This window comes from Fistularia commersonii, chromosome 16 (assembly GCF_037954325.1).
Source record: "Fistularia commersonii isolate RoL2024-O1a breed Wild chromosome 16, RoL_Fcom_v1.0, whole genome shotgun sequence".
NCBI classification, from domain to species: domain Eukaryota; kingdom Metazoa; phylum Chordata; class Actinopteri; order Syngnathiformes; family Fistulariidae; genus Fistularia; species Fistularia commersonii.
The window spans coordinates 6,925,046-6,948,775 of NC_141299.1; the positions used below are offsets into that span (position 1 = coordinate 6,925,046).

Genomic DNA, 23,730 nt, shown 5'->3' on the forward strand with positions numbered 1-23,730 from the left:
ATAGGAAAACATAAAACACTTTCAGAAGGCAGGGAAAATAAATGTCATCGGATTCATATCAAAAAGATATCCTCCAAACCAGCCTGTTCAAAAATGGTTTAACAGCAAAGTGAGCAGGGAGAGGAATAACAACTTCAAATGCAACTTGCAGTTAATTTGGACAAACTATTAGATGACCCACTCACACATTAGTACACAGGATAATGTATTGAAAATATTCAAAAATTCAAGCAAACAAATAATTCTATACAGTATGAATATGCAAGTTTAATCGTGGAAAGTTCTGTTTCTAAAAATAATGTCTATGAAATTGCCTTAGCTCAACATTGGACTACATCCTCATATTAAATACTATTTTGTCACAAAGAATGAATAACTGGAAGAAAGATCAAATTTGTGCTGTCACCATTTCAAGCTTTAACTGAGTTTTTTCCCCAATCATTTCAAACTTTAATAATCAAATGATAGAAATTATATGCTTTAATATTATTATATTACTTAAGCTTACAGTAAGACAGTCAACATGAAGTAACATGGAGTATGATGATCAAATAATTGAATTGAATGTAGTAACATGGCAGTGTCACTATCATAAAGGCAAAGGGGGGGGCACTCTGTCACTTATCCAGAATGAACTGACGTCACTCACATTCTTTGGCCTTCACAGGCCAACAAATGGAGCAAACCATAAGAATTTTGACATGCAAATAAGGGAATATGTTTTGAAAGTATATGTTGAATAGAATACAAGATATGTCAATTAACAATAAAGCTGCCTTTGCAGTTTGCAGGGGATCAACACCTTCCCAAGAGAAATAACATTGGATTTTTCTGGATTCAACTATTTTGAGCTAAAATTTGTACAATAAAGGTAACAGGTAATTTTTTATTCTGAAGGAATTCAATGTTGAAGCAACTTCAATCCTACTGGTCAAACATGATACTGTGTGACTGCTCAGCAGCATGCAATATAAAATAATGTATGGATTGTACTGAGCATGAGCGGAAACTGAGCTGTAGTGGAGATGATACTGGTCAAACTTAAAGTAAATTGGTCAGTTTGGGTAGCAGTGGTTAAAAGTAAACCTGCAGTTAGCCAGTTGACAATTGTATTTTCTCTGATATATCTCAGATATCATCTGTTATCTAAAAACAAAAGGTATGACAGGCTTGATCGAGGATCACACATGATTGTCAGAATGATGACATCGACAACATGGAGGCTGGGGTCACTACAAAAAATAGCATCTCAGAGTTTAGAAACACACACAGAGTAACCAAAAATATTAACACCAGGGAATCAAATACCCTTGATTCTGAAACACTCAGGAAAGAAGATGAGGTTGTGTTGCAGGTATTGCGAGACAATCTAAATTTAGGTTTAGTTTTTGTAGGAAAATGGGATATATTTAAGGAGTCTGATAATAACCGGTACTTGCATAGGAACAGGCGGAACAGGCAATGCAACTCTCATTTCATGTTCCATGCCCATCCCCCATGTTACACGCACAGATACGTTTGTTTTGAAGGATGGCTGTGTGAGAAGCTGATGTAGTGGTTATCAGTGTTTCCTGAAATGACAAATGTAACTGACCTCCAACTGGTTCTGGGCTGGTGTTGGGGTGGTACTAGTGTTGACATCCCAGATGGTGGGCAGTGTGTCCAAATTATCTGTGCTGATGAAGGACTGGGCATCAGCATACTCTGACAAAGAGTCAGCTGGAGAGGAGAACAATGAGTTTGTGTCATCAATGCAGGCCAGGTCCTGAGGAGAAGGAAGAAGATTGTTTTAAGTTCCCAAGTTTTCAGCTGAATTTTGTGCAAAATGATTAAAGATGAAAGAAGATTTCTTGCTTTGAAGTAAGTCAGTGAGTCCAACAGGCTGTTTTGTGAACATTTCATAATATATGGAAAGAGCCTCTTAAATCAAAACAATATAACATAGCCTACATTGGAGAATGTGCACCATTTCTGCAACATTTGAATTATAAGGATGAGAGAAAGTGATGAAGAAAGAAGCTGAGACAAAAAGGGGCACAGTAGATTTCCATGCCATGCCAAATCTATAGTAATAGGAGTTGGGTAAACATAATGTAATCAAACACAGATGTGTGAGCATGTGCATATAAAATAGAACGCATGGGGTAGCTATTATGAGAGTGCTAGTGTCTGCATATACGTCATTTCAACCATAGCTGTCTTCCCGCTGCTTCTCTTCATATCCTTTCCAACCCTTTAGAATGCTGTGTTCTTTAACTAGACTCTTACAGGCACCAGCTTCCCTCCACAGACTTAAACCCATGTTGTGGTAGGTTAGATATCATCTTATGAAAGAGAGTAAAGACCGTGCACACAGTGAACACAAGAGTTTTGGAATTCAGAATATGTCCCTTTTTATTTTGTTTATGTTTTGCTTTGTTTTTACCACAAATGAACTATGCATGCGCATAGGAATATGAAGCTGTCAAAGATTTGACAAGGGGCTTTAACTTGATAAATCACTGTAACAATAGTATCGAGAAGCAGTTATATTTGGCAAGAGTTACATTTTCCAGATAGAAATACAGAGGGACAAAATACTTTTAGGACACAGGATGAGAATTACCATACTTGAGAACTCAAAGTCAGAAACCCCCTTTCATTTGTTGTTACACTGACTCCTTTTCATCAATGTACTGCCAGTGAATAACTATGGATCTTCAGATGCTTATGCTATCCTATGTGGCTCCCAAATTGCCCCTTCAGAGCAAATAAGGCGATTCTGATTCTGATTAATGCCATATGGTTGAATTCAATTCTGTCAGGACAAACTGAAAGCCATCACTCATTGTTACAGTGTAAGTTAGGCAGATATTAATTATGCAAGCAAGCTATAAGGACCTTTATGTTAACATGATGACACCATGTGGCAATAAATCCCCGTTAGAATGTGCTCACCCTGCGTGTGTGTGTGTGTGTGTGTGTGTGTGTTTATAGATGAATTTGTATATTTTGGCAGCTTAGTGCTGGTAGTTGTGTACTGGAAATACAGCCCTTTCAGGATACAGCACTGAGCTTGCACACTGGGTCTCTCTTAAACTCCCTCATGCTGCCTTTCTCTTTGTCTATGTAGGTTTCCAGTGGACAAGATCAGGCATGAACTTTGAAACATGCTCTACAGAGTTGATCTGCCCTTTAGATGACTTCAGTTGAGTTACTGCCTTACAGATGTCGAGGTGGAGGATTGGGAGGGCCCCGGCATAATATTACTAATTTCTCTTAGAACAACACTGTCACTTTTCAACTTTTATTTTCCATATACCGGTAGTTTCTTTTTTCCTTGTACATTTTCCTTCCAATAAAATCAGCTCTGTCTTGCTCCTTACTCTTCCTTCTCCTTCATGGCTCATTTGGCTAGGAAAAGATTAACAAACAACAAGGCTCTGAGAGAGGACAAAGTTTCACCAGAGACTTCTTTTCACAGAGGTAAACTTGTGAAAAACAAAAAATATGGACTTATATTTTTTTTTCTCATAAAAAAAAACATACATGTGTTCTTTCACCTATAAGAAGTCATACATTTTATAGTATTAGTGATTTAGAAATTACAACACGCAGAGTCCACTAACATTTGAACAACTTTGATTTCACGTTTATATGGTGAAATGTATTGGTTATTGCGTTACTGAAAATGATAAGTGTCCATTTCAAAAGTCCCATAAATAAAAACTATGGTGAAGGGATCTATAGTTTCAACATATTATTTTTGAGATTCCATTTGCTATACAAAGCATGAACAATCTATTTTAATTGGTTTGCCTTTAAGACATAGGTCCTCCAGTTAGTTTAAAATATTTTTTCAATCATTTGAATTTGTGCTGCTATCTATGTTTACACAAAAAGATCACAAACAAGAGTTTTAATTTGACATTGTGCCAAAGCAATCCATGAATTGTTTTTGGATTTCATAAATAGACATTGAGGGCAGGACTACAAGGTAAGATGAAAAGGATGGTCACAGTACCCTTTGCATTGTCTTTGCCTTTTTATATTGGTGATATAAAAATCATGGCTTTTCAATATTGTATTTCATGGTTAGCTGCAACAACAATATTGCATTTTGCCATATACTATGGCATGCATTAATGTGTCAGGACAGAAAGACGTTCTACCATTATAAAAGTTAACAAGGTTTGAAAATACTACAAACTTCAACCTGCCCAACACTATTTGATATGAAAATACAGAACATGCAAATTAAAATATAGCATAACCATATTTTAGGATACCTGAGAAAACGACAAAACAAAATCAAGAACAAAACAGAGCCCAGAGCCTTAATTAAATTGTTCTGCAAATACGTTTGTTTTTACAAAGCTAAGCAGGACATTAGTCCACATTGCATGGTTCTTTGGCTTCTATGATTTCCACAAGATATAATACCAGTAGAGTCTACCCCTTGCATTATATATTCTAATGATTATTTGTTTCGTTTTTTTTATACCAAACAGCTCTGATACAGAGAAATGCCCGAAATCTACAGGATAGCGCTAACTGAGCTAACTGCTATGCTAATGGAGTTGTTAAGCAGATTGCTAGAGAGGCAGTGTGTGTCCTGCAGCATGCTCACACACAAGGCAGGTTCATTACTATTCCGTAGACTCAGTCCTGCATTGCTGAGATAAGGCTTGAATTCCAGCTGCTCTGATAGTTATCTGGTTCTTGCTACAGCACACAGTCGCACAACTACTGCTCCAGCTTCTCTAATTCTCTTTTACTTAATGTAACATTTGAATGAATAAAACTGCAATTGAAGATGTTTTTGTTCTGAATATCGATGAAAAATGTATTTCTGCATATGTGGGAACATGAACAAAGAGACAGATATGTCAATGACCATGTACATGATTTTCCCAATACGAAGTTTGTTATTTCCTGTGTTTTTTTAGCAAGTACTCTTTTACACGTTCACCTGCTAGTAATTTCATTAATCCTCTGAAAGCTGTAACCAGAATTATACTTCTCCCCCTTTTCCCCTCTCTCTCAGTTAAAGTGTTGACATTTCATAATTGTTAGGACTCTGTAAGAACATGTACTACAACAGCTCTCAGTGAAAGCTGCCCTGAGATCTTTTCAGTTTTGATTTGGGGCCACCTAAATACATTTGAGATGGATATTAATTCACATAGTAAATTGGCAAACACAATCAAAAACAATGTCTTGCTAAGAAATTGTGACTGAGAAAGCCTGCATACTGTGAAACATACTGTATATTTAAATTTCCCCACTCTGGGACATTTCTATTCTATTCTATTCTATTCTATTCTATTCTATTCTATTCTATTCTATTCTATTCCATGTCCTCCAGTGAGTTTCTCTGCTACAAGACTAATAAAAGAATTTCTTATCCTGTATCGTGACCAGAGAAGCATCACACAGTATATAAAGAAACAAGGTGATGACTAACATAGGCACATATTAAAGCTAATTGCCCAAAGTGGATTAAATACACTGGGGACCTGCAGAATTATTAATTTGAGAAATACAACAATAAATAAGAACCATGTTAAAAAATGTGTCCTTATCTATTCCCTCTGATATAAATTATTTTGAATGGGATATTTGAAGCCTGTCACAAAACTCCTTTCTCAGATAATCTATTGAGGTCAAAGGAAAATGTTACTGTACTATGCAAAAAAATACAGTTTCATACAACATGATTGAACCAAAAAACAAAACAATTGCTCTTTGTTTAACTGTTGCCTAAGGAGATTTATATTGTTTATTTTACAAACCTGGTAGACTCAGGCCTGGTCACTGACAAAGAGCTGAATATTCTCCATCCACAGTATGTATAATTAACAGACATCCCTGTCTGATATCCATCTTCAAAGGTTATTTGCTCTTTCTTCTTTATATACTTTGCATAAGGTAATAGCAATGGAACTGGGTGAAAGGTGGGGTACAAGGTCTAATGAACGGACAGAAGTCAATCACAGGTCAAAGATAGACGAAGAACCAGTCACCCTCTCATCTACAACCACCTATTAACAATCTGGGGTGTTTAATTAAACACATGAAATGAAAACTAGAGAACCCAAAAATTCACACAGGTATGCAAAAAAAGGTGAACTTCACATAGTCTGAATCTGAATCTGACCATGGACCTACTTGCTGTGAGGTGAGAGTTCACAACACTGCACACCATGCTGCCTGAAGCATTTCCACTCTCCAAAAATATTATTTCTCCAGATTCACCGTACCTTTATGTTTTTCTGTCTCTATTTGACATCAAATTCAGTGACAAAGTATGGGCAGCCAGATGCCTTGTGTAAGTGGTTATAGTAATAAAGACACAACTGGAAGGATCAGACATCAATGGTTGTGAGGTCAGTGCTCTGCAAATTATTTGGCATTAACAGAGGTTGTGTCATCATAAACAGCATGTTGGCATGATTACTGCTAAATGCTAATCACAACAAACCAGTAATTGAATCATTTTATGATGGCTGAAGTACAATCATTTACAAGAAAAATAGATACAGTATGTCAGTCTGTGGGCTTGTCTGTGTAGATTTGGACTGTGACTCCTCTGTGTGGACAAAATTGGAGAAAAAGGGGTGTCTTAGCACTTACCATAAACAAACAATGCTGTTGTGACGCTGAAGTCACAGTTTGTTGGATCTGAAGTTCAAGATTATGAGTGAACTCCATGGAAGAATGACGTTATCCCTTCCTAACAACTTTTCTTGTTAACAGCTGTCAGTTTTGTCATAGAACTTTCAAGGCTTTTTGCTTACTTCCCCCAAGTTACAAACAACATATGGCTTTGTTAACTAAGCTAAAGGCTGAACAAGATAAGGCTTGTTGCAGAAATTACAGTTTCATTAATTAATTTATTTTCTACATCACTTAACCTGCATACAGGGTTGTGGGAGGTGCTGTAGCTAATCCCTACTGACATTGGGGGAGAAGCTTGGTTTAACCTGGGCTGGTAGCTAGTAGATAAGAGTTATGGAGACATACAACGATTTGCTTTCTCCCTCACAGCTATGGATAACTGTGAGTCCTTAATTTACCTCCAGCATGTTTATGGACTACGGGAAGTTTCCTTTTAGAAGTGCTAGTAATAAACAAGAAATAACAAAAACATGTATTCAAGGACATCAATCAGTGCATACATCTTGTTCATAGCCCGATGAGTTGCTGAGCTAATATGAAATAGCAGACAAACAGGCCCAACCCAGGGCTTTCCCCTCCTACTTGTCGGCTTGGCTGCAATTTGAGTCCAGGAAACAAGCCACCTTACCCTCCCCTTTACCTCTTACATCCTCTACATATAAAAAAAACTTAGCTAGAAGGGCCTCATCATTTGCCCCAAACATTTCTGTCATGATTTTCGCTCTCCCTCTCTGTGGCTTTTAAATCCTCTCCACCTTATTTTCCTTCACTCTCTACTACTTTAGCATTTCATTGTTTATCCCAGATTTGGGTTCCCACAGAGTTCACCACCAGAAGTAGGGATGATGGCAATTGCTGGTGCTTTTCGTGGAGGGCAGAATTCAGACTTTTTTCTCGATATAAGGTCAAATTGTTGGCATGTCATCCGATATATCAGCTGTTGATGTGATCTTATGAAACATGGCTTTAGCGCCTTAATGTGAATATCTCACAAACATCAGGGAAAAATTGGGGGAAATGGAAGAGGTACACGCATTTACAAAATTTTTGATATAAAGCATTGCCTCTTCATTATCCCATCAATAAGACTTGTAGTAGCTACGACAATTGTCATTTGACTATCAAATTCAACTGTCATATATCAGCTGAATATATCTAGTGTTTGGTTCACAGCTTAAGCTGTCTTGATATAATTCTAAAGGATAACCAAGCATAAATTGCAGACCTCTATTCAAGAGACCAACTTCTGAAATAGGCAATTAATTTTGTGGCACATTGCCTTTTTTTCTCTGAAGTCATGGATGAATAACATTTTTGAGCAGTCCTCACAATCTATTCCCTTGAAATCCCAGGACTTGAGAACTCTAACAAGAATGTATAAGAAATCAAAGGTCACTTTGGTCTTAGAAGACACATTTCAGCATTAGCCAAGAACATTTCTATGGTTTTAAACAAATAATTTTATATGAACATTTCCAATATAGTATCTGATAAAGTGATGGCCTGATGCTAGTTGTTCCAGGAGGAGAAAACACTTTCTGACTCTGAAACTCTAATAAAGGTTGCCTCCTTTGGATAGCGATTCAACAACTAAATGTGCCCATTTAATGCCGAGAAGAGGAGATAGACTCTGAAACACTGGCTAGGGCATGTTAGTATTTTCATCCATCTATTATCTACTGCTTTTCTTGCACTTAGGGTCACAGGGATGCTGGAGCCTATCCCAGCTGTCATTGGGCTATCACAGCTAGAGTTAGGGTACACCCTGGACAGGTCTACAGAAAGACAGAAAACTATTCGCTCATTTACATGTGGTCAATTTTCCAATTTATTCCAACTAATCTCCTACATGTTTTTGGACTGTGAGAAGAAAACCGAAGAATCCACAGAAGGAACATGCAAACTCTGTTGAACTGGGGTCCTTTGTGCTGTGAGTTGAGAACCACTGTGCCCCCGTTTCTCCCACATTAGTATTTATTGTTAACTATTAACCTATCAGGGGTTGTGAGGTATAAAGGTTTTTGTCTTCTCTTGCCTATGATAGAACAACTGTGCCTGGCCAACTGAAGCTATATAACCAGTCCAGAACACTCTTCACAGACAGGTTTTCATGCTATGCCAAGTCTGATTAAACCAAACCAAGGGAAACAGCTTGCTACATGCAAGCCACCTGGAATTTTCCATTATGTTATGGATCATGGTCATGGTCATGGTAATGTACTTCAGTGAGCAGCCAAATAATCAAAAAAAGTCCAAAGAGCAGTGGTCTACATAGGAGAACCTACAGCAGACTGTAGGAAACTGACAATGATAACAAAAATTAGAGGGGTGTGATATTGTCTGAAGAGTAACATCATAAGAATATCTCAAGATCTATCGAAATCAAAAAAGGACAAGTTCATTTGAATATGGGAGCACTGGCAAATCCCAACAAATTGCACAAAGGCAGGTGCCATGAGATGTTAACAAATAATAAGCTGTTGGCTGTCATGACGATGAACAGTCATGAACAGTCACTAATATATGCATATTTCAGAATTCGGGAAAAGTCTATTTACAATGTTAAGAGCCAGGTCTCCTGAAAAGACCAAGCTTATCTAACACATTCCAAAACAGCATGAGCTTATATCACAAAAAAAACAAAGGCTAGAGAATATTTGGTATCACCAGGGAGTAACGTAATGTCGATGTATACATTGGTAAAGTTGAATACTTTTTCATTTGTTTAGGATAGTTCTGTTTAATTTCAGAATTTTCAACACAAACAGGGTCTTTCACTACCTTGCTCTTTTTTCCTCCTATGAGTGATACACTTTCATACATTTTCGGTCAGTGACTTCATTACACTGGTGTAATACTCTGCACATTGTATGGTGTACAATGTGCAGATTTGTTTCTAGGCCAAAAATAAACTGCAGACTAGTTTTGGTTTTCAATGTCCTACAAAGAAGGCCAGATGTCAGCTATGCTAAATTCTCAGGACTGATGTCTGTCCAAATTAATTTTTAAATAAAGTGATTTTTTTCCCCCTAAAACAACAGATTTAGTTCTTTGACTCTAATGCCAGGATCAGCATTTCTCTCTAACGGTAATTATATCAGTAACAAACAGCACTGTAATGTATTTGAATGTGCTTACATGTCTGAGCTTTGTCAGCCGCTATAAAGATTGAGTAATGGCTGTTTTAGTCACTCAGGGTGGTGAATAATACCAAAGAAGATTAACAAGCTATGTTATAACAAGGTATGAATACAGTTAAATTAAACAAAATTTGATGTCAAACTAACTACCACCCATAATTATTTGTGAAGATTTTAATCCCCTTGCTATTAGAAGTTGTTCAATCTGTGTTCTCAATGAGTCATCCTCAGAATAATTAAATGAGAAGTTCTCATTTAATAATTCTGAGGATGACTCCCACAGTCTATCAGTTTTGTATAATTTTATCTATCTATTTATATATTTTAAAGAATAACACACACTAATGGAACATTAATACAGCAGTTAAAACTGTAACCTATCAGTAAGAAAGATTCTCGGGTAGAACCCCAGCTGCAGCCTTTCTGTGTGGGGTTTGCATGTTATCCTGTGCCTGTGTGGGCTCTCTTGGGGTTATGTGGCTGCCTCCCACAGATCAAAAACATGGAATAGGTTGGAATTAGAGGCCGAATGGTTGTATGTCATTAAATGTGTCCCTGTGATCTACGAGTAACTGGTCTTGGGTAAACCCAGCCGCTCACGCAATATCAGTTTGGACTACCTTCAGTCCCACCACAACCCTGTGTTCTGGATAATTGGTATAGATAAGAGATGAACAAATGATGTGCTCAGCAGGGTATTTTGGTTGATGTTTTTTTTTCGTTGCCCCTAAAATGGAGTTTAAATATTTTATATGTTTCACAATTTGGTAGAGAAATTGATCTTCATGCATGGTTACAGAGTCTTCAGCCTTAACTATCTATTTTGACTGGCAAAACAGAGCCCAAAATGGTCCAAACCACATTAATAAAACAAGTCAGTGACTTTTCTCTGTGCCTAACTTGTTGATATTTAACATTTGGGGTGAGCCTAAAAAAAGCTACCAGTAGAGAAATAAATATTCAAATCCTTTACTCCAGTAAAACACTAGAGTAAAGGAATATTCTGCATCAAGTAAAAGAAATATTAGAAACGTGATTCAGTAAATATATGCAACAATAATTTGCCCAATGTTGTTTAGGTCTCTCTGTCTCTTTCTCAACCCGACCGATCGTAACAGAAGGTCTTCCACATTGAGCTCTGACCTTTCCAAGGTTTCTGGCTGGTAAAAGACATTTTTTCCTTGCTGTCTTCCCCAAGTGCTTGCTCATGGGGAAATGTAGGGTCTCTGTAAATAATTTTAGAGTAGGGTCTTGAGCTATTCAACACGCTAAGTGTTATGATACAACTGTTCTGAATTGGCGCTATATAAATAAAGTCTGGTGTGCATTGACTTTAGTTATAGTTACAGTTGAGATTATGCCATAGCAGGTTCCCTCCCAGAGTTTTATTTTATACTTGATGAGTGATGATAAGGGCTTGTTGCATTTTACTGATACTGGAAAATAACATTTCTCAATTACTACAGCAAATGCTGGGCCATTTAATCTATTTGATTTGTATAATCCTATTGTAGCATCGGTTGTATTGTTTGACATAACATATAATGTAACTCATACAAGAAGGTCAAAGTAAAAACAGCTTATGAAGAAAGGGGTTTCTCAATCCCCCTGAAATCAACATTCAAATCCCACACATTGAGACAAGTGCTTTCATAAGAACAGGGGGGAATGAAGAATTACAACATGGTTACTGCATTCTCCAATTGTGAGACAAATTTTGTGTAGCAGAAATTATATTATTTTACCTCACATCGTGGTAGACTAGAAGTGAAATTGAAAGTAAGCGAGAAAGGGAAATCAGTACATGTATTTACTTGCCATAATCAAAAAGTGCTATAATGTCATATGATCCTATCTAAGTACAATGACTTTATTTGACCATGCAGATTTACATGTCCTTTCAGCATGTGAAGTTATGTCCAGCATTTAATACTTTCATTCTGTAGCCCAATACTTTGATTCTTGCTCAAACATGCTTTTCCACACTCATCCATCCTCATACACTCACTCATCTTCACCATTATTATTTATTCACTTCCTGGAACAGACAGTCAGCAACACTCGTGGATCATCATTGACATTTTGAAGGTAATATCAAGAAAATGATACCATGTGCCTACTAAAAACCTGCCCTTCTGTACCACCTTGATATATAGCTATTGCCTCAGTCTACATACACTATGGAGATGGTTTGTTGAACAGAGAAAAAAGAAGAAAAAAGAAAAAAGAACAAAAGAAACATAAGCAAACACTTTATGACTAGTGAACTTCTATTACTAAATGTTAATGTTAATAAAACTAATATGTACATTCAAAATATACACTTGATAGAACTCAAATGGTTTAAGACAGAAGAGTAAATCCAGAAAATGGACAAGAGCTATTTAGCCTGATATATATCAGGTGCTTACTGGAAAACAGCTGGCACAGACAGTCATTTATCATAGTTCCTGGTTGGGGATGACAAATTCAGGTGTGAACTAGGGCAAAGCACGCCTGCCACCAATTCCAGAATTTTCTGATTGGCTAAATGGCATACTTTTAATAGCAAGCCTAAATGTAAGCTTATATCACACTTGTCTCAAATATATTTACCTTTTGTAATTCTTTATATACTCTTTAATTATCTTTCAGTAACATTATTAAATAGTTTGAGATTTGAACACATCAACAGATAAATTTGAGTGAAACAAATATACAAAAAAGGAAGTGGCTGTGTAGAAGAGCACAACAGCTTAGAGATCATAGATCATTTCTAAAATGTATTAAGGATTGTTCAATTCAGATCTGTAGCAAAATAATAAAACGATTTCTGCTCTTAACTACAACTTCCTCAATAAGGCCAACAGTAGCAGCTTTCTGTCCTTTAAGACTTACCCATGTAAGGTAATGTGGTTGTATTTGAAATCAAATTAAATATGACTTGAAACAAAATGATCCTTTAAACGACAACTCATTACAGTGACACCTCAGGCTTTACCACAGAATAATATATGGGAAAAGAAAGCAAACAGCAGAAGTACCTTAGGAAGAGGGCGCCCCAGCTGTGAATACCATTTAGTCCAAAACTGCAGGAGAGACATGGGTCCAAACACTGCAGCGTGGGGGGAAAACACATACAATCCTGCTTCACCTTGAATCCCTGAGTGCGAGAGCCTCTTCCATGTGTTCGTATTTACCTTACAGATGGTGCACTTCAGCCCTACACTGGACTTTCACAGCTCCCCTCTGGTTCCACACACTCATCTGCTTCTATTGAAAGAAGGCTATGGACACTGAGCTGAAGGGTAGAAACTCTTTTCCTCACCACCATAGACAAAAATGAAGCATGTTTCCTGCTTTGTAGGGGGATCAGGGTATTTGCATACAGGGCTGTGGCATAATGATTGTACACTAGTTCCTCAGCAAAAGGTTGTTCTTGAGAGTGAGAGAGCAGTGGAGGGGAGGGGAGAGGTGGGGAGAGGGAGGGAGGAGAGGAGGAGCTTTCAGGAAATGATGCTTTTGTTGGTAAGTGACTAGAGTTACTGGCAGTCAGGCCCATTTTACTGTACATGGTGTAACTCAACCGCATTTGTAGTGTAAACAGTATTCGCTCTGGACCTGGCCACTCCTCACACCCTGCTGCTTACCGCTATATTTAATGGCCCTGGGCTGCTATTTAATGATTATTATATTTAGAGACTGAATCCCTGTCTGCATGCCTGTCTTACTTTATGCTTTTGATTTTTGTCTTCCTATATGGTAGTCTAGGCTCAATATCAAAAACAGGTTTTCCAGTAAATGTTAAATAAAATTCTCTGAATTTAAAAAACTTGGGGGTAATCTTATTCACTATTTGGCAATATTTTTAAAATGCTTTGAAACTTTCCTATTGGCAGAGGACTTAATTTTCACTCAGATAGTCACCCAAATATAGACGATTCTAAGGATTCAATGATGATTCTAATGAAACATAAACATTTATATTACTAAATAAAAAATCTTGTTTTCTGAAATCTATGAATCTGACATCTTACAGTCACTCATATTTATGCTCTTTATGCTGCATTGAAATTCCAGAAGAGATAACAACCTAATATTTTCTCCATTTGAAAAGTTTAGTTTCTGGACACAAAATGTATCATATAGTCCACTGCTTTTTTTCTCCTAGAATAATGCTAGAATAATGCAAAAACATGAACAAACATGTTCAACATCAAACATCAAACCGTTATCTCAACAAACTTCTTATATATCATCATATCTTTTAATGTTGCAGCTGAAGCATTCAACTCAAACAAAAAAGGGTCTGTTGAACGCACAGGGACATAAAGGACTCCTTGAAAATCAGAAAGTGGGCATTAAACTGTTGTAGCTGTGGTGGACTGACTATCATGCCACATGCATGTTGCAAATGTTCCTTTTTATATGTTTTTTCACTGTTTGTTTCACTGCTTTAATAAGCACAATATTGCATTTAAGTACACTATATAATCATTATCACCCCTTCCCAATTACTGGAATAACAAATGGTGGTATTTTTTGGGAAGAATACTGCAAAAGAGTTAGTTTCAAAGGAGTTAGTTTCAAAGGAGTATATTGTGGGTAAGCTAATGATGATAATAATAATAATCCATGTACTTTACCAGTGAAACGAAGGGGTCTATTTTCACGTTCAACTTCCAGGAACACAAGATATCAAGCCACATTTGTGATGTACTGTAATGTCCATCTTTGAGAGACTGAAAGGCAGTCAGACTTGCAGAGACAGAGTGGCGCCGATCCATGGTGTCATCATTGTATGAGTGGGAATCCTTTGTATAATGTGTATGTGTGTGCACGCGCATGAGTCTGTGTATTCAGTGGGATGTGAAGTGTCATCAGGGAAGGCTGAATCATCGAATCAGCATCATTGGCTAAAGAAAGCCATCCCCATGCTTTATTTAAATGATTATAAAAAACACATTTTTGTTACAGGTTTAATGGACATCTGTTCTTATGTTTTGTTAACATCAGCTGAAGTTCGGGTGTTTTAGTTGCAAGAATTAGAATGGTGGTTGCTATGACTCAGATACAGGAATACAGGACAGGTTTGTTCTGATGTTTCATTTATAGTTCCAGAAGGATTTAAAAACTATGATGTGCACTGATGTGTACAAAAGAATATAATGCATTATCATGTATTTATGTCTTTTATGTAGGTGACTGATCTGACCTATCCAGTGCCAGTGTTACACAAAAGTGGATTCTTAAAGGGGAGGAGTAATTACAAGGAAAACAGAGGTGTGCAAAGCAAACCTTCAAATAAACCTTTGCCATGCTATCTTAATAAATATAACTGTGTTATTTAGGGAAGTAAGAAACACCAGCTGATCCATATCTGGATAAGTTTGCCAAAAGAGATATATCAGTAGAGTACTGTACAAACCTAGGCATATCCTTCAAGTAAAGTTATGGTGAAGTTAAAATTTTGAGTAATTTAAAAGCCATTAGTAGCTGGAGGGCAGTAGGTATACCGTACAAAGATTTGCTTACAGATTTGCTCAGTGTTTTTCATGCTGCTCAGTCTTTGAGGTTAGCTTAACAGTGGTTAGAGTAAGCTTCCTTTGTGTGTGTGTGTGCGTGTGTGTTCCAGTAAGTCTTGTTTTCATTTTAAGTTAAAAGTCTTGCGCACCACAGACCCAACAAATGACCCAACAAGCGTTAAGCAGGTGTGCATATGTCACTGCAGTGAAGTGTAGTCTTCTGTTTCAACTATGAATGATTGAATGAATGAAGGAATTTACTTTTGAGTACTATTGAGAGCATTTCAAAACACAGTGATGCTTTTTTCTAGGGGGAAGAGAGGGTGTTGAGTGCTTTTATTTTTCCCTATATATATATATATATATATATATATTTTTTTTTTTTTTGATAAAGATGAATTAATATTTCATTACATATACTTAAATTGCTTGTACTTTTTTAGAGTTTATTGGAGATCCCAAAAAAATCACCCAATGTGGTCAGCATCTATGAATTTGCATACAAACTGGGACATTTAATAATATTAATGTGATGTAGATAACAATTATAAACATTCATAACATGACAAAAAAATACCCCAAATTAAACCTTTTCAGCTGTTTTGTTAGAGATTGTAACTAACCTATAATGTAAGAAAGATACTTCTGAAATCAAGGCCAGTATAAAACTCAACCCATCTTGTTTTGCTGAAATTCAAAAACTTTTACACTCTTGTAAGCTGGGCAAACCAAATGAGATTGTACTGATTACATTATGTTAGTAACAAAAACAGGGAAAGACTAAACAAACATCAAAACTCAGTCAAGTCAAATTTGTCTTAATTACCTCTATACCACTGTTGTTTAGGAGTGCAAAGTAACCAATGAATCCTATTTACTATTCATGGATGAAAACCAGACCTTCCCCACCCTTTCAACTCTAATCAAGGGTTTTCTGTCCTCCTCTCTGCTTCTTCACACATTGATTCACTTACGCCAATGTGCATGCAATACATAACACAAGGGTGGCCAAGTCAGCTAGGATAAAGAGGCAGGATTTCTAAATTCCATTGCAGCTTGAGATTCTGTGTTTTTAAATGAAGCAGCATATCTACCATGAACTCCAAATCTGAAATCCAGTTTGGGTCATGTAGGTCAGGATAATCCTGAAGCCAGAAATTGATTCACTTGATTCAAAAGTTAAAATAACAGGACAGAGTGTAACCTCTTGACAACCATCTCATACTGCAGTGGAGAAGCTAAACACTGGGGAGATCTTCATGTTCAGTTAGGGTTTAATTGAGAACATATAGTATGTGTGACAAAAAAAAAAAAATCCAGCAATGTTTTATATTCTGGCCCGTATTCAGCAATTTAGGCACTAGGTGCTCCTGGTGGATAAGAAAGTACAAAAATCTGGAAAAGTATCAGCTTTGCACAGCCTGACGAGTACAGCTATAGATTCCAGCAGTTTGTTTTGTAGACTGCAAATTTGCCTTCTTAATAAAAGGGGTGAATGTTTTTTTTCCCGGTCAGTGCCATGGGTCCCATGGTTTTAATGGAAAAAAGGCAGGAAGGCCTTCTTTAATTGTGCTGTCGTCTGATACAAATCGTACAAACACAGCCATATGTGGCTTTTATTTCACATAATCGGACTATCGAAGTGATGATAAAACACTGATATTTCAAGATCCATATATAGGTCTAAATTAAGTTGCTAAAGTCTGATATTGTTTGTTCAAAATTGTGCCTTGAGAGCTGCAAGTCAGGCATAGATTATTTCAAATGATCATTGTCAAGACTAACAGTAGCAATGTCTGCCATGCAGGTTTTAACACATTCTCCTTCACTTTGTGATTTTTTTTCAGCCTGAGCAATGTTCGATGCCACATGATATGTTACCGTAAGGGACCATCTCTGAATGTAATATACATAACAAATATAAAAAGTATATTCAAAAGTCTATCTCTTTAAGTCACATTTCAACATGTTCACTCTGCGCCTGCAAATATTGCTGCCTTTGGGAAACTCCTTGTCAATACTGGCATGGAGGGAGTTGAAATTATGCTCAAGGTTTAGCTTTAAAATGAGAAAGTGAGGTCTTGCATATCAAAGAGAAAGACTTTCTATTCAGCAGCACAAAGAAATATGCAACTCCCATTAAAATCAGAGTGTCCTGTTCTCTCTGTGTTTGCACATTGCTCTCTGTTTCATCCACTCTGTCACAGCAATTCACAAAGTAGGCCTAGCCCTCGCTGGCAGCTTCACTAATGCTATGTTTGAATGGGAACATCCCGTCAGGTCAGATTTCTGACTTATAAAGTTGGAGCAACCTAATCAATCCCAATTATGCCTGAATGTTCTGAGATCAATGTTTCAAAAATACTGATAACACAATAGCAATAATGTCAGGCATTCACTATACAGTATATCCACATTTTCTCAACTGTAGGTTTATAAAAGTGGAAAATCTCTGTGGATTACAAAATTGAAGCACTAATAGGCAGGCCGTGAGCCAAACGTAGGGAGCCAAAGAGCAATATGTGGCTTGTGAGCAGCGTGTTGCCCTCCCTTAATAAAGTGTATGGCACTATGACATTTAATACTGCTCACACATGCACACTCAAAAACAGCATACTAGTTGGACATATATATTTTTAAGCATTAAATATCCACAGACTGCAATAGCCATCCACAATCAGTATCTAGTAAGGTGTATTGCAAATTTTCTTAAATAAGCAGAAAAGGCAACATGGTATTTTGCTTTCTGCAAAAAAAAAAAAAAAATCTACAAATGGTAGGAACACTGAAATAACTTGAAACACAGAGTTTATAGGAAATGATTCCACACTAGCCTTACTATTACTGCCATGCAGAAAGCTAGGGGAAAAACTTGCAGTGGTAATGAAGAAAAACTTGAACAAAAATGGAAGTTGAGAATGAGGGTTAACTAGCCACAAGGAGTGTGATCATGTTTTCTCTGCAAGACTCACGTGATAACGAGTGTCAAAACCAGACGGAACTGCAGAGAGCACAACACTAAAACAAATCTGACTTTACTTTAAACACACATTCAAATATAAAGGAGCAAGCAACAGTCAGCAACACCAACATGCTCAATAGAAGGGAATACACCTTAGTGAATCACACAATCAATTTTTGTAGGTGGGGGAACTTCTAAGTCTAAACCACTAATGTTGAAAATAATCAATGAACCAAATAAGCCAACTGTTGTTAACAGAAAATTACATTCATTTACTCACATGGACAAAAAGCAATACTGATACTCATGCTTGTGTTTTTATTTTTATTTTGTCTAGTGTATAACAGGTATTAATAGTTCTAGTACATGATAAAACAAATATTATTTGGATAGTATAGGATACAGGGATTTGAAGTTAATAAACTGCTCCTGTAAAACTAGTTGAAACTGTTTCCCAAATAATTATATGTATTAAATTTTTATTGTCGTTTGATGCCAGCAGCAACAATTGTTGTAGTTTTGTTTAGTAATAAAACGTCTGACCTGCCTCTTGCCACAAAACAGCTAGAACAGTCACCATAATGCAGCATGGGCGGGATAAGTCGCACAGAAAAATTGATGAATACATTTTTCAGTTTTGTTCAGAAGTTTCATTCAGGCAAAATATTAAGAAAATAAGTCAACAACATTATTCATGCATCTACTCCTGTGGTTTCTAACCTTACAGATATATAAATAGATGTGTAAATACCTTGTCTGTGTCTAGAATACTGCTCTTTAGAATGGAATTAAGATTGAGGCAGTGCCAAATCAACTTTAAAAAAAAATGGTCACAATATAATATGGGCTTAGTTTAGCTAACTGTTTGTCAAGTATTCTCATTTAAACACAACTGAAGAAGGTCCTTAGTTAAGAGTTGAATAGTCTTCACAGGAAGAACCCAAGCCCAGCTGCCATGATAGGATTTGACACATTAGACTATGACCTGGATGACCTTAACAGATCCATTCTCCATTAAGTGTTTCTGATTCATTTAATGCTACAGGAGTAACAAAACTCTTACACTGATTGAATTTTGTAAAGTAAAGCCACATATAAAAACATATAATTTAGATTAAAAAATATATGTATAACAACAACTGGGATACATACCAAAAAATGCAATATAAAAATTGTACTTCTAATGATGAGATATGTAATATGAATATGAAATGTTGCCCGGATGGCAACATTTCTATCAATCACATCCTGGCTTTTACATGCTGAAATTCTATCACAGTTGGCATAGAACCCTCATGAAACTGTTCTAAAGACATGAACCAGCTAATGAATGGATGTTAAGTAAAGGATGGAGAGAGAAAAAGCACAGATCCCAAGGTTTAACTGTAATAATGACATTCATAGCAATATGCTGAAATTGTCAAACTGGAATTTGAAAATCAACACAACATGAATATCTTTTTAAAAAAATAAAGTTTTATTCCTGAAGTGACCGATTTCTCTGAGCACTGTAATGGCAAAGCTGGCCTTTGAAACAATGGGTAGTGAGTGTAGCAACTATGACCAGGTGTGCTGTCAGAATGCAGCACAAAGTCTCAAGCATGAACTGACAGTATCATGATAGCACAACTGCCCCAAACTACCTTATCATCTCACGCACAGCATTGCGTGTACTACTAAAATATTTTCAGCTAAAGTTTCCTAGTGAGATTATAGTACGATCCAACAGGGTTTCTGGTAACTAATAGCAGAAATATTGAATAAAGTAAAAACTAAACCATAACAAGACTGTATTTCATCACACCGTCCATCCATCCATGGTCTTTTGCTTATCCTACTCGGGTTGTTGGGGAGTGCTGGAGCCTATCCCAACTGCCATTGGGCAAGGCGGGGTGCATCCTAGACTGGTTGCCTGTCAATTGGAGGGCCACATATACAGACTGACAACCATTCACTTTCCCATTCCCACATCTAGGCAATTTTTCAAATTATTCCAATTAACTTGCTGCATGTTTTCAGACTGTTGGAGGAAACCTTAGAACCCAAAGGAAACTCATGCACTATTATTAAATTATATTAAATGAGCGCTGTATCAATCGCACTTGGTGAAATAATAGTTTTTAACTTTAGGACGTTTGTCATCACACACCCTCTAGCTATGTATTTAAAGAATATAAAATGAAGAAAGCATATTTTTCCATCTGTTTTAGAAAATACTTCCATTGAAGAATATCTAAAATAGACTTATAGAATTTATGTTTGTTCAAAGCCAAATCTATTGTTTGCAAAAGCAGGGCTACTCAATTCTTTTACACCTGAATACATCAATTGACCTGTCTTATTCCTTAGACACAATATGAAGCAGGAGACCATGTCGAGGAAGAGGAAGAACTTCACATCACAGTGTACTATTAGTGTGCACACTGTGAATTAGTGTGCAACCGCATAATAAAACTTAAAACTTTATTGGAGACTGTTTTCATGCAAAGTATTTCCACTTTATTATTACTCAGTATTACTACAATATGAGATAATTAATAAGTCTGACAGGCCTCTATGACACCTACCTGGGAGAAATCGCCATTCCTATGGAGGTTTAGACCAGGAAAGTCCATGCCAGTGAACAAGTACGTGTCCATGTGCACATCTGAAGTTGTGGTGGTAGTGCTGCTTCTGTTCAAGTGGTATTGCCTAAAGAAGAAAGGGAAGTATTGGCTTGTTTTACCAAAAATGATTCAGATAAAAAAGGCAACCTCTGTTTTAAAACATTGGCAAGGAAACACCCTAAATCAGTTTAGTCCAACTTTGATTAAATACAGTTTATCAACAGTGATAGGAGCATCAAAAATATTCATGGAGGTATACCGGTAGTAACCGGTAGTAACCGGTAGTAACGTTTAACATGGGGCTGAAGAAAGAATGTTAAGAACTGTTAAGGACAAGAAGACATACCTGCTTTGAAGAACCAAAATTTCCAGGTTTCTTTTATCTTAACCAAAAGATTGTCCTTTCATTCAACATTAATCTCTACAACACGAAATCTGTCACAGTGTGTTTTTCTACCAGCATACAAGTCAAAGTGAGACACGGCTGACAGTAGTGAACGCATACTCAAAGTGAAAGGAAAACTAAACCGTTCTTCACGTTGAACTGTGACGGTGTAGTCCTACTTTTTTCTCCCCCAATCATGTGCTAGAGCTCAGGCTCAGAGGGATTGAGTCTTAGCCAGGGCTCATCGCAGGATTTGACTCTGCATCCTCAACTATGGGTCAGAGATCATGGACTACAATTGATTTAGGTGCAAAACAAACCCGGAGAAATGAAAGGGCTGTCTTTATCAAGGGTACAAAACAGTACCTCATATAAGATGTGGTAAAAAGTTCATGGGTGTATCTTGTATTGTCAAAATAACTGTACAGGAGAAGGATATCTAATTATGATATTTGTTTGGGTTTTTTTGTGTTTGAAAGACATCTCTATTACATTAAAGTATTTCCAAAATAAATTTTTGTGTTCTGTCAAATGTTTATGTTAACATATTTCCCATTTATATTGATATAGCATTTTGTGTAAGCAACGATGAAGTGGGTTTACAACAAATAATAGAGATATCTGCTTGAAAATAATATGGGATTATATGGGATTTGTCAGACGTAGATGTGATGAATTGAAATATTGATAATTTGCTAAAAGCACTAATGTTATACTAGGGTCCTTCTACAAGACTCCAAGGGTTCTCAGAGTAATTATTTGCTGCTGTGTGATATTGCTGTATCTGGTTGTCCTGTAATGGAGCCTATCATTCCACCACATTCTATTTCAGTCAGACTGACAATGGAACACTGAATGGACAAAACGACTTCAAACCAATTGTGTATAGGCTTGACATTTAATGATACTATTATAATGACATAAAAAGCACTGCGAAATGTGTGCAAGTGTTACTTACTGGTTTCCAGATTGCATAGGGCACTGTGTGCTGTATCCAGCCTGCTGAGTGAAGGATCCCCAGGAACCACAGGAGCCAGAACCAGAGGATGAAAATCTGTCACGCTAAAAAGTAAAAAGATTCGACATCCATCACTGATAATGTTAAACCTAGTTCAAAATGTATAGTTTTCAAAGTTGTCAGATCACTGTCGTGTTCTTGTTATACAACTTTGAAAAACTAAATCAAGAAGATGTGACAGACCTCAACTATGACATGATAATTTACAGTTAGATCAAACTTCTGATTTTTCATAAAAACTAACAAAGTGACAGAGAAAATCAAGGAATAATACATTAGGGAGAAGTCACCAAAAAAAAACTAAAACAAAACCATGTGAGTTAAAAACTGAATACATACTATAATTTTCACAGGCCATTGATGGTGCCTAAGTATATATTTGACAACAAAGGGCCAAATGCAGAGATACCTCTGATCAGGAGCTTTTTCTGGCCAAAACCCACCATCAAATTAAAATTGTGTTCTTGGCTTTAAGTCTAACAGCTACCAGGTAAGGTTTAGGGATTACAGAAAAAATATGAACTTATGAAACAACATTCCCAATGATTAAATTTAAACACAACTGAATGTCATCACAAACATTTGTTCTACAATAGTTAAAGAAAACAACATTTATTGATTATAAAGAGCTTGGGTATGCCAGAGTAATCTTAAATACTTTGAGTGCAGCCATAAACTACCTTTGGACTTTGGGTTGTTTATCCACGCAATTAACAATTAAGTTTGTTTTTATATCAACTGAGAAACAATGCACTTTACCTGTGCCCACATGTACTGAATTATTAACATTCATTCTATCAAAGATTTTTAAAGATTTTTTTCCCCAAGAGATGTTCTAAGTTGTGGGATGCACATAATTAATAGTTGTTTGTGCGTTGTGGACGGCATTCCCAATTAATTCAGAGTGAATTGTTTCCACAAGGCCGTAGTTCTCAGTAAATTTTCCTTCCAAGACAAAAAATCGTTTTGAATGAAAAATATTAATATCTACAAGAAAGATTAACTGCATACCTCCATGTTTGTGGAGGCCACAGAGAACGAGTTGTTGTCTAACTGAGGGCCTTCTGGATGCAGGTAGTTCTCCCCGTCCATGGCCAGTGCTGAGGGGAGGGTTGGCATCAGACCAGAGGTTTGGACATGACCACCAGATGACTTAAACTACACACCCCCGAACTGCCACCCACGTGTTGGCTGTGTCTCAGTTAATTGGTCTAACAAGGGAAAATACTCTCCATGACCTGTAGAAAAGTAAGGAAGAAAGAATGACAAGAAAAATAAGAGTGAACAACCTAAGCTTACTCTATGGGACAAACTCAATAGGTATTTAAAGCAGTGTTGAACACATTGTTAATGTAAATTAACAATGATTGGCTACACGTTGCAGAGGTGCTTTATGTATTTTGAAAATGTGCTTCACAATATGTAAGCTCTTGACTGATGCCTTTCAATCACAAC

At 36.7% G+C, this 23,730-nt stretch overlaps 1 protein-coding gene across 2 annotated transcripts in view; it reads right to left on the reverse strand.

The window, feature by feature from the left end:
- The window catches only part of sbno2b (strawberry notch homolog 2b), a 50,035-nt gene that overhangs the window by 14,889 nt on the left and 11,416 nt on the right, over positions 1 to 23,730 (reverse strand). The window contains exons 2-5 of one of the 2 annotated variants that reach the window (XM_086161494.1): positions 23,287 to 23,513; positions 22,216 to 22,319; positions 20,834 to 20,957; positions 1,595 to 1,765 (exon numbers count right to left, since the gene is read on the reverse strand). In XM_086161494.1, coding sequence (XP_086017620.1) covers positions 1,595 to 1,765; positions 20,834 to 20,957; positions 22,216 to 22,319; positions 23,287 to 23,394 — 507 coding nt within the window. In that variant the 5' untranslated portion in view covers positions 23,395 to 23,513. Of the gene's footprint in view, positions 1 to 1,594; positions 1,766 to 12,823; positions 12,895 to 12,979; positions 13,123 to 20,833; positions 20,958 to 22,215; positions 22,320 to 23,286; positions 23,514 to 23,730 lie in introns of those variants that run through there. The other variant, XM_086161495.1, reaches the window with a different exon arrangement.